The 12,903-nt window shown below is 39.1% G+C and overlaps 1 protein-coding gene across 2 annotated transcripts in view; it reads right to left on the reverse strand.

The window, feature by feature from the left end:
* Positions 1-9,948: 9,948 nt before the first annotated feature.
* Positions 9,949-12,903, reverse strand: part of LOC149184814 (EID1-like F-box protein 2) — a 49,570-nt gene continuing 46,615 nt past the window's right edge. For both annotated transcript variants that reach the window (XM_089417724.1, XM_089417723.1), the window contains exon 2: positions 9,949-11,564. In XM_089417724.1, the coding sequence (XP_089273850.1) occupies positions 10,449-11,201 (753 nt within the window). In that variant the 5' untranslated portion in view covers positions 11,202-11,564 and the 3' untranslated portion in view covers positions 9,949-10,448. The remainder of the gene's footprint in view (positions 11,565-12,903) is intronic.

The raw sequence follows: 12,903 nt of genomic DNA on the forward strand, positions 1-12,903 counted from the left end.
ACCTGTTAACTGCTACCTCCAAAGTGTGACACTTCTCTATCAGCTGTACAACCAAGTTATTCTTTGTTAGAACTTTCTTTACTTCCAGGATGGTTTTTGTTCTGTCATCTACTCCTAGATCATCCAGCTCATATCTGTTTTTGGAATTGAGGAACTTTATGATGTTATTGGTTGTAGCAGGGATTTCTCCCAATTGAGCATTGATAGTAGAAATAGTTTGCTTGGATTTCTCCATCAATTCCTTCTACTCGAATATAATCTGGATACATGGCCATATTTCATCTATTTCTTCAATGATATTGTTCCATATGATTTCTTTAACATGAGCTAGTGTGTAGCCAATAGAAGACTCTAACGCTGACTTCTTACATGCCTCTATCTGATTTTGAGCTCTTTGTAGCTCTGCTGCATGAAAAGTCTCAATCTTCATTTGATGATCATGTAGAAGTTTGACTTGAGCCTGCAACCTTTTAATCTCTTCAGTCTGGAGAGACATGTTTTGTACTACATTTTCCAACTGATCTGCAACATCCCCTGTACTTGTTCTGGAAGATATGATTATAGGAATGGTTGTCATAGGGAGTGCTTCCAAATGGACAACAACCATTTTGGCATTTTTCTCCTTTTATTTAATCATCTTTTCCATCTCTATCTCCATTTACTTCAATTATGCACTCTTCTCCATGATGAGCTTCATCATATCTACCTTTTGTGTCTCTGTTTCTTCAATATCCTTGGCCAAAGGATCTTCTATACCTGGAAATTTTAACTCCTTCCTTAATGCTTCTATGTATAAATTCTTTTTCTTTATAAGCTCTTCTACAGCATTGATGTTTGAAGGGTCATAACCCACTTTGATCACCAAGTCCTCCAGATTTTTGATCCTGGTGTCTTTGGCAAGTGCAAAGACCTTCTCCATCTTCAGTTGTGATTGGACATTTGCTAATGTAACCTGCATTTTAAACAAACTCATAACAATGCTGGTGAAGTGGAAAAAATCATTTCCCCGGTGTGCTTATGCAACTCCATTTGGCCAATGGGATGTATATCTTTTACATCAAACTCAAATGATGTCTTCTTGTAGTCTGATGTTGCCTTGGGTTGTGGAACTTGTGCCTAGAGGAATGCCATTTGCATTTTACTTTTTTTTTAATCAAAGGCTGACAGCAGCTTGCCTTGAGAACCAAAATTCTACTCCCATAACTAATTGTAGGTGTTAATTTTTAAGGCCTCATTCCTTACTTTTATCTCCTTAAAAATGTCCATTATACTTTTATCTGTCTCCCCTGTAGTAGATGTGCTAGTCTACATAATTTTTTGTTGCTCTTGTGAAGCCATGGAGGTAGTGGGAGACAATGTGGCTTGATCACCCACTAATGTGGAAACAAGTGGCTCATTAGTGGTGATAATGTTCCCCTGCTCTGAATCCTTGCTGAGGCTTAGTTTGGAACTAAGCTTGGCCTTCTTCCTATACATAATTTTAAATCCTTCACTAAAAATTTTAGTCCCTGAAGGGGACTCCTCTTCTCTACTTCTCTTAGCTCTTTGCTCCTACATGGGAGGAGTTTGTACTATAGAGGATGATACTAGCTACTCTTTTGCCTCTTGTAGCGTATTCTCAACCCATTCTACCTGGTTTTTGTACTTCTCTATCTCTGGTTTGGCTGTGTGAAAATAAGCAGTAGATTTGGTTTCTACTCTTAATTTAGAAATAATCCCTAATGGATCATATGACCTGGTGAAGCTAAGGCTGAACTACATTTATTTTAATAGTTTCTTTGCTTCTTCCCCTGTTGCCCTGCTGTTGCAAATGAAAGGCCCAATCTGTGTTTTGATTTTGAACTGGGACTTCTTCTTGGCAGTTAGAAAGTGGATCTCACCCATATTAAGCATCTGCCTTATGTACTCTCGAGAAAAAAAATCCTCATTGGGAGGAATTTGGGTAGTTTATAAGGTGCAAGCTCACACCCAAATATTCTCAATTTTGTATAGTTTTGGTGGAGGTACCAATCCCCTGTCTGAACTTGGTCTGATAGTTGTAACACCTTTCTAATTTCCTCATTGATCCTTGGTTCTATCCTGGCACCTAGGAGACTGATTGTTGGATGCACAAATATCTCTATGAACTGTTTATATGAATATTCATTTTGTTCCTTCATCACCAATGTAGTCCAGAAGATGACTCACTGTTGGTTCCCTTCTGCGTCCAGCTTTTGCAAAGTAAGGTTGATGTTGCCTCACTGAAATTATAAGAACATATAAACTAACACATAAGCATACTTGAATACCTCCTCAGTTGGGAATTTGACAAGCTGCTAATGAATTGAGCCTGCAAGAAATTGGCTAAAGTTAAACATGATGGAGGGCTTAGAATCAGTAGAGAAAATGGACAAAAATCCTATGATGGCCTCATCTACCCACTGATCTGAGTAGTAGCCAAGGAGGTAAGAGTTGACTGTGATAATTTTCTTGGCTCTCTCAGGGAAAATTGAGGAGGGATAGGGAGGATTTTTCTTTGGCAATGAGGAATCTTCTGTCAAGAAAAGTTCAAGGGTTTTGGCCTTCTTGGAAAAATCCAGTTTCTAGTATAACTCAACAAGTGCTTCATAGGAAAAGCGGGTGGCATTCTTTACTATGGGGGCTTGCATCATCTGGTCTATGGCTTGAGTGATAGTAAATAAAATTTCTCTAGTAGGGGTAATGATGGACCTTTGGCTTGGAAAATAAGATGCATGACACTTCCTAACAAATTCTGGGGTGTTGTGGGTACGAGGAAAAATATAGTGGGGTAAATTGAACTCTCACAGCTGAATGTCATCAGATTTGTCAATGTATTTTTCTTCGAGCCAGAAATACATCTCAAAGAGGTCAAATTCGCAGAGATTTTCATGGATTTTATGGTCTCTGTCAACCAAAGGGATGTGGTTAAAATAAATGGGAGGATAGATCAAAGGATTGACTGGTTCTTCTGGTCCCTTCTCCTTTAGAGGCATCGTCGAATAAGGCTAAGGACAATAGTGAAAAATTGGATTGGAGGTTTCAATGCACAGAGAGGAGTCAGGTTTTGGGGGAAAGAACAAAGGCAATACGCTGAAAATGATTGAGTAGATAATGTCACTAGCGGGAGAAAATGTCGAAGTTTAGTCCAACAAAGCAATAACAGTGACAGTGTATGAATTCAGTAACCAATTAATGAGTGAAAGGGGGGTTTATATAACAGTGTGGTTTTTCCGTTGAAGGTGGCGCGGGTCCATTGGATTAATGGCTAAACCATTTACTGCTTAACGACTTAATTTTGGAGGGAGCGGATGTAATTGGTGGAGTTAACGGGAAAATGGTGTGGCAGAAGGTGAGTGGCGAGAGCACAACAGGTAGGAGTGGTATCGGGAGTCGAAGAAACAGTTTTTCGGGGGGGAGCGGTTAGTGGTTTCGCCCTGAGGGGGGTCCGAAAAGCTATGGTGTTGACACGTAGGGGCAGGCGTGGTTTCGAATACCACCCATTTCAAACCCCCCCTCCCCATCCGCCCTCCTCCCTGCCCCACAATGGTAAAGTTCGGATGGTGAGGGGGGGCCGAAATGTCGTGCGGGACATCAAATCTTGGGATATGGGCAGAGATGAGGTGAGAGGTGGCGAAGAGTTAATCGTGAGGTGACGGGATACCCCGTGAGGCCAACAGGGATTAATTTACTGCATGTGGGGAATATTTGCAATGTATGAGGGGGGTTGGTGGCCTCCTCACTTCTTTAGGATGCCAACGGCCCTCCCAGCGACGCAAACTTGAGAATACTTACCATGTTGGATCTCCATCTAGTTCGCGCCCCTGAGGCCCCCCTATTTCCAGAAACAAAGGACAGAATGACAAATGGTTGCCCCGAGAGAAGGGAACTATTAAGCTCAATTACGATGGTGCGGCCAAAGGTAACCCAAGCTTGGCAGGATTCGAAGGTGTCTTCAGAAATGCTCAAGGGGAAATACTATGGATATACGAGGGCAACATTGGTTCATCAACCAATAATGCAGTAGAATTACATGCATTGGAACACGGAATCACCATCGTGAAAAGCCGCAAGCTAAGCCCTTTGATCATTGAAGGTGATTCAACTCTAGCTACACAGGTCAGCAGGAAACTCCAGTAGGGGATGGAAGCAGCCAAGGTTTCGGATAATTGGCGCCTAAATAAAATCCTGCAGAGAATTAAAAATAACATTGAAAGCATGGAAGGGTTACATTTCCAGGAAATCAGAAGAGAAGGGAACAAGTTGGTGAACAGGTTGGCCAATGAGGGGACAACAGGGAGCCTACAGCTGAGATCCAGGTCATGGCATGATCTGGAAGAAGGAGATCTACGTCAGCACTGTGAAGCTATCAATGCCAAGGACAACTAGAAAAATGAACAATAATTGTTCAAGAATCCCAAGTCACATCAATGATGGCTCAAGGAATTGGGAGGACTGTGGTTCTGACGTTTATATGCCCAAGGTCGTCCTCTATTTGATAGTCATGCTTGATAACCCACCCACGGCCCCTCTCACCAGCGGGGACGCCGCCCTCCTTTCCAATCATCTCGGTGAGGTACCCTCTCCACCACCTAACTCTCATACCTCCCACGTGCCATCTTCACTCCCCTTTCCTCAGCTCCTCGCCCCCCGAGGTCCACCTGCCCCTATGAATATCACCCCTCGCTCTCTTCTTCCCGTCATTCCCTCTGTTCCTGTTCTCTGGTCTTTCCATATTTCCCCTACTCTCAGTCTGTTGTCCACCCCCCCTCCCCTCCTCTCCCATGGCCCCTAAGCGCAGCTCCAACTCGACTCCCAGTCAGGGGCACGGGCGAGGCAAAGCAACTTCTTGATGGAATTCCTTAGGTTCACCTCCCATCACCCATGTTGAGTCCTCCACGAGGCGAGCAGCTCTAAATTACGTTATGGCGGTGAACCCTAAAACCCAAGAGAGAATTGCTAGCCTAGAGGCTCAAGCCAGAGCTCTTCGCAGAGGTGTTCCCTCAGAGGAAGTGGATGTCGACTTTGCTTGGATACCCGACCCCACTCTCACCAGAGCTAGAGAAAATCTTTATGCTCGCTCCATTGATATCTGGTGGCAGATGAAGACCATACTGGGCCTAGCTCTGCAGGAGCAGGCTGAACGCTCCAAGGTGGTTGAAAATAAAATCGACAGCCTTACTAAAAAATTTGTGATTTTCATCGAAGCAGTTCACCACTGTCGCTTCATAACCCTAGAACAGTGTTGCGGGGGAGCGCCCCCCCCCCCCCCCCCAATCCCGCTCCCAATCGGCGCTCCGCGTTGCAGCGACTTGGGAGCGGGTCAGGAGTGCGCTCCCTAAAAAAAATCGCTCCCTGCCTTTTCGGGAGCATTTTGCCTTTTTTACAATTTTTTTCGCAGTAATGTTCGAAATGCAATTTTTTTTGAAAGAAACAAATAATTTTTGAGTGGAATGATCATGTCTATGCCCTAGTATTGATATGCTATTCATGGTAATGTTAAATTATTAAGGTAAAAGTGACATTCTCCTTAATCTTCATTTTCATCCTTTTACTTAAATTTTTAACATTACCATGAAATGACTCAGGATGTTTGAGAGTGGTTCCGGCGGATTTCATTTGAAGAAAGTAGAATTTTAGATTTCATTCAAAATCCAGCAAACTTATCAGTTTTTCAGGATTTCAGGATTTCAGGATTGCAATGTTTCCATTGAATTTTGTCACGTATTAGGGTATGGAATTCGTATTTAATCAACAACATCAATCCCTCTATGTACCTTGATGTTAGTGACAATGGTTGTCAAACTCCTCTATCATGACCCTCCTAAAAATGTACGCATCACTCAAACAAAATCTTGACTCAACATGCTATGTTTTTTCTATCTTATGTTAATGCTTAGAGGGTGATATTAATGACAAAGATCCCTCTACAGATACAGAGGTAATGACAAAGATACCTCTGGATATTAATGCTTAGAGGGTAATATTAATGACAAAGATCCTGATTTTCCAACAAGACTAAAAAATCAAACATTTCTCATGGTGGCAAGAGGCCCAAGCATAAGAAATAGATAATAGATATACTTCTCTTTTCTAGTTTCTAGTAGCTTTTATAACTATTGACTCTTCAATATTTATTATGATATTTTTTTAAACAATATATGACAATTTAAGTTTGAAGTTGGTAATTATAACTCATTAGTAATGAATTATGAATATGATGCTTCATGAAAGTTGAAAGTTGTTTCATTTCATTTCATTTTATAACATTTCACTTCATGTTAGATATTATTTGTTGTAATGGTTACACTTGGCTTACAAGTACAACTTTGGTGATCAATGATGATAAATGTTATATATTGAATTTTGAAAGCTTGAAACTTTAAGATTGATAAACCATGAGACTCAAAATGTTGTATGTTACTATGTTACTAACTTGTTGACGTGGTTGATGAAGATTATAACTTCTAGATGATTGTTGTTATATGGTTCAATCTATGTTTTTTATATCTAATTCATTATTCTACATGTTTTTGTTGACATATGTATCAAAATATATATATATATATATATATATATGAAAAACGCTCCGGGATTCGCTCCCAAACCGGGAGCTTCTAAAAATGTCGCTCCTGCTCCCATTTTTGCTCCTGCTCCCCGCTTTCGCTCCTGCTCCCAAGTAACACTGCCCTAGAATCACAGTATTAAAGAAGAAGTCCACGGCCAAGGTCCATTCGCCTGTCGACTGTTCTCCAAGTATCAAGAAAGAAATGGCAGGTGCCTCCTCCAGCCACCCGTCCGCCTTAGCGTCGCAGGAGGGGAGCACGCAGGAACGCCCAATTAGTTTGGACGACGACCAAGTTACTGCAAATCTGGAATGACTGCTACAAGTACCTTTTTGTTCAACATCCCCCGCGGATGCAAGGCTACAGCAGAAAATGTGGCTACGAAACTGACGCAAAGAATAAAGGCCCTCGGCATTGTCTGTGCAAGCGTGACTTTGTCCTCTGGTCTCTTTTTGGAGTCTACTACAAATCGGGTTTCTATTGGTTTTCCATGTACTGATCTCTATAATTCTCAAAGTAAACAGAACCCAAATTTTGTAAAGTCGCAATGTATCTCGGTCAAGTTAATGGTTAGAACAGACAGTGTAGATGGCTCTTGTGCTAGAGACATTGTCTCGCACAATCCAACCATTGGAAATACTTCCTTTTTACAATAATATATCTCATCTTATTAACAAAAAGCACAAAAAAAAAAATCAATGGGAAAAAAGGTACCAAGAGTGGGCATACAAGAGCTTTTTGGATTCTCCATAAGCCATTGTGGATGATGTGGGTGTGGGATGGGTAATCCCCCCAACTTTAATACCTTTCCTTCTATGGAGTCGATTGGAATCCCCCTCTTTGCACAACCTAACCAAATTGTCTTGGGGTCAAAAATTGAACAATGACCTCACTCTCCCTCTATCGCAATTCCATATTTCTTTCTAGGTACATGACACCATTGTTCACAATATTGTAAATAAGAGGATTAAGATCTCACTTGACATGATAAAAAGAGTCTCTATTGTTGATGGACCTAAAGGATTGTGCATCATATGATTCTTGTTATCCTTTGTGAGGAAGAAATGCTCCTAAAATTCATGGCTTCTATGATAATCATGTAATCTCTAATAAGCGTTATAGTACATAATTTTCAAGCTCATGCCAATCTGAAACCTTGGTAGTTGGCCAATGCTCACATTGTTATTCATCACAATCCCAATACCCCAAGCAAATGCTACCCACAAAAAATCCTTTGAGATCGAGGATGATCCCCACACACTTGTAACCCTTGTTTTGACAACTATTAAATTAAGTTATTGGTCTCATGCTAAGTTACATTGCATCTAGGTGTGGTGTGTTCAAATGCAAGTGAAACAAGGAACACAAATTTAGGAAACAAGAGTGTCAATATGGTGAGTGTTTCAGAGTGTGTATATCTCTGTAATGATCAATGCATACATTAAAACATAATCATTGATCAATTATCATTCATCATTTATTTTAAACCTTCCAAAAAAAAATACTAAGTACATATATTTAAAAATTATAAAGGAAAATGAGACAAACATTTTATTGTTTGTTTTTTTAGAATCCATAATTTAAAGTGTTTTCCCTTACTGAAAATGCACTCAATGAGTGCTTTCCAAATCAAATCCATTTCAAAAACACAAAACAAACATATTTTAAAAAGCACTCCTAAGCTCACAATACCACTAGTTCCTCCAGTAAATATTTCATCTATAATGTCATAATTTAAAGTGCTTCCCCTTACTGAAAATGCACTCGGTGAGTGCTTTCCAAATCAAATCCATTTCAAAAACACAAAACAAACATATTTTAAAAAACACTCCTATACCTTGCAATACAACTAGTTCCTCTAGTAAATATTCATTTATGGTGTCATATCATAGAAAACATTATCCATTTTATATAATTTCATCATAGTTTCAAGCTGTGCTTTCCTGAAGATGTGATTTTATATATTATAAAATAATAGTTATTTTACATAATAACACTAAAATTCAAGATTTCTCCTTTTATTCCTTTAATCATATTGCCGTGAAGCATAAGTTAGATGTATAGGTTTATAAGTTATTTTAACAATATAGTTATCAATTTCTCAAGGTGTACTAGTTATCAATTTCTCAAGGTGTACTTTAGGAAAAATGACCTGGTCTTACCCAGTGGTCATCAAGCCCTTGAAAATAGGTTCCCGAGATTTAATGTCATCAAGCCCATTGACATACTTATTCTTAAAAAATTTAGACAAAATGACCTAGTCTATATCCCAGCTGTCATAAAGTCCTTGAATATAAGTTCCCTAAATTTACATGTCACCAAGTCCATAATTAATTTTAATTTTCATGTATACCTCTTAGACAACCACTTTTGAACTACAACTTGGAAGGTTCGCACTAACAGGTTACAAATAAATACACCAATATATTACAAATAAACCAGAACAGTTCACATAAGGACCTGTTCGTTGAAAAAAAACGTGGAAAGTCAAAACACGAGGGTGACCCTCTTGTAATCAACCAGTTATGACCTGGAGCTTGGAAAGTTCGCACTGATAGCTGACAAATAAACAACGAGTACGAGGACCTGTTCATAGAAAGAACGTGGAACGTCATAACAGAAGAGGGTGACCCTCCCTCCAGTAATGGAGAAAAGAATTGTATTCTGCCTATTTTACAAAGAAAACTCTCATTGGGGGGTAATTATCATCATGAAATTTATAATTTACATCGTTTATGAGCATAACGGATAACCGTGTCCAATTCCGTTTTCTTAAATTTGAATAGATAAAGCAATCTCTTTTTCAATTAAAAAACTGTTATGATATATTTTACATACAGAGATCTACAGTACGTCCTCAACAGCCGTGTGGTCAATGAAATTAGCTTTGAAATCCCACAAACCAAGGATGTGAATGAGACAAACAGAATTGTATTCACCTCACCACTGCGACAGGTAATCCAAAAAATTAAGATGCAACCGTTAAACAATAACTCCAATAAACTGAAAATGGGGTTGCTAACTGATTTGAGTTGTTACCTTTGGCAGAATAATACACGCCCACTTTGAAGAGTCTTCCTGATTGGAGATCATGTTGGAATATTCATGTCAAGTAAGCTTGCATATTTTTTTTTCCAAGTAACCTGCTTCGTGTTGTTCTTTTAATTCCAAGACACAAAAATTCAGGAAAGAATGACACCAGTACAAAAAAATGATAAAATTCGCCATTTAGTTCAGCAAAGAGAATTAGGGTATGCAATTACGTATCAGATTAGATGCTACAGACCAATTGCTTTTTATCACACGGGCCATAACATATTCCAGATCTGCAGAACCAAGCATAATTCTGTCCAGCATTCATAAATTAGAAAATATTCCGATGAACATCACATAAAATCTTTTTTGAAAATATTATTGAATTGAAAAAGGAGTCACGAAGCTAATTATTAGTACAGTTATGTCCACAAATCCAAAGATCTAGATGAGACCATAGGCCTTAAATGCCCTCTGCTAAATACTACCTCAATTATTTATAAACTGGTGGGCTGCAGGCCACATCAATATATGGGTCGACATAAGATGTCCGATGCCATTCATCCCTTCAAGCCAACCATCTTACATCCATACAAGAATAGATGAGTATGTTCAGTTTAGTTTTCTTCTGTTCTGGAGGCCTCCTCTCAATTCCACAATGCCTTGTGAGTTGCTTCTTCGCTATGTGATGATGACAGACAAATTTTAGATCCCTCATATCAGAATACAATGATGTGAAGGATGCCTATGGAGAAACAAATAGAGCGGGAACTGTCATATGTTGAAAATGTCCAATAGAGAAATTCAACTACCAGCAAAAGGCAAAAGTTTGGAGAGAATCTGTTTCAGACATTAATCTTCTTCTGATGCAGTCTCAGAATCTGAGAGTGGTAAAAGTGTGCAGACACCAAGCAAGTGCCCATTAAGGCATACAAAATACTCAATCTGGTCTTCATAAGATCCCAATCTTCTGTGCGCACTTTTAGGGATCATTTTGGCTTGAAGCATGCTCCATACCTTGGCACGACAATATGGGCAAATTTCTTTTGGATGCAATTCTACATGTTTTTCAATCAGCATTTTCCTTACCTTTGATTTCCCAAAAGCTTTAAATACTCCTCGAAATAATCCCACGTCACCGTCCTCTCCTTGGTCTAGATGCTCACAAGGATCTGTCGCATACAGAGTATCGCTTCTGCACTGTGGTACAAGAAAACTCCTGCCAGATGTCCGTGAAAATCTTGTTCTATATACAAAGTGTCCTGTTATAGGCTTCAACTGGAAAACATTGCTACTATCAGAGCATCCTGAACAATAGATCATAAGCTTTCCGAGAGCACTCCAATTCCCATCAATGGTGCCATGACTACCTCCATCAAGGAGATCAGCTACCATTTTTGGTGCCCGGGACTTACAAAACTCCTTCCAGAGAACCCGTTTGGCTATGTCTTCAAACCATTTGCAAACACAAGCTATAGAACAAAGGACCCTAGGGTTCCAATTAAGAGATTTAAATACAAGCAGCAACACTGTTTCGCTAAGGTGGCCATTGGCACTGCAAATACAAGAGCCTGAGTGTATGCAATGAAATCTCTTTACCGTCATTGTTTAGGATATGTCCCTGCTAGCAATTAACTATCTAGACACCAAAGTGGAGCCGTAATGCTTATCTCAAAATGTGTGAAATAAACAATGGTGAAAAGCAAGTACTCTGGATAACAGCTTAGCTATTGATGTGTTGCACTTCCCAAATAATCCAATTCTGTGTCTCTCTAAAGTTTTAGACACCCCTTCAATCGGTTAATAGTTCCAAACGAGCATCCCATTGGCTCATCTTCAAACTGTTTACAAAGAGACTGTCTGCTAGAAAGCATGACGCTGAACTTATGAACCTTGCATTTGGACATCATAGGAGTAGAAAAGCGATGAACCCTTATTCCATACAAATGATTTAGCTCAGCTAGAAACCTGAAACATGAACATCAATCGGTATATAAATCAATACAACTGATGGCCATAGATTTCAGTTTGTATTTCCTTCAAATACAAAAGTTTAGTTTCCTTTTTATGCTATATTTATATCTTCAGATACAAACTACCACAAATTGAAAGAACCCACATGAAAAGTGTAACACATGGTACTGCTCTATATTTTATGCTATATGGTAATGGAAACAAAATTGAAAAGAAACACCAGAACAACCCAAATCCACTTAAAAATTCTTTTGCTGGAATTTGAATTGTAAGTACCCTAGTTTCAGATAGAAATATGAAGGCTATAGACCACTTTTAGGTAAACAATGTTTTCCAACTAGATGATGAGACGCATTGTCACTATTATACGTTTTGGAGTTTTGGGCCGGAATCCGATGAAACAATTTTTGGTCAGATCATGTTTTTTGTTGTTTAAAATTCATTTTTGATTGCATAAATGGATTCAGCACCCTGACGAACCCCTGGGATACTCAGATTATGCAGAGTTCACAGATCAAACTTGTGATTCCAAGAAATTCTTGACAGATTCTGATCAAATTTGACCAGAGAAATGTGCCTGAAAAACCTCCTTAGAACAGTTAGAATATGGTGATGATGGCATTCTCTATTGGGAAAGGATGTTACATCAGTGACAACCAAAAGAAGAATCATGGTCATTCAAAAATAATTGGAATCTTCATGGTAAGGAAAGGCCTCCAATTAGTTCAAAGTTATCTTTAATCGCACCAATCTTCCTAAATCTTTCAAATTAATGGTTGCTTCATTTCAATCAAAATACCATCAGAGAATGTAGTGACAAACAAAATGGAAGTAAACAAAAATTTCATTTACATTGAGTAGGTTAGTGTTTACATTGAGTAGCTTAGTGTTTAATAAAATGCCTAAATAGGTAGAACAGTAGACAACATCTACTGTAGACTTTTACAAGTTTGCAGGACCTGTAACCTTTAGAACAAATGGCCCTGGGCTCTAATAAGATGCCATTTAAGAATGCTTGTCATTTTAAGCTTGGTCAGCTATCAAGTTTTTTTTAATCAAGGCAGTCAACCAACGAATGATTCACTCTTCCTCTGTCTACTGAATTTGGCCTCTGTCATTTGTCTGACCAACACAAGATGTAAGTTGCCTTCTACAGCCTATGAAAGATGTAGCCTTGTTGCATTGTGCATCATCACTTCAACTTGTACACCAATCACCATTTTTTGATGCAAACCCAGTTTGCTGTTACAGTTGTATACTAAGTCACCTCAGATGATGACACAATGACAAGAGACACAGAAATACAAGCGTCCCACACAAGACACGGTGACCC

The sequence above is a fragment of the Pinus tabuliformis genome, chromosome 3_2 (genome assembly GCF_031772625.1).
Source record: "Pinus tabuliformis cultivar Carrire ecotype Pingquan chromosome 3_2, CPIR1, whole genome shotgun sequence".
Taxonomy (NCBI): Eukaryota; Viridiplantae; Streptophyta; class Pinopsida; order Pinales; family Pinaceae; genus Pinus; species Pinus tabuliformis.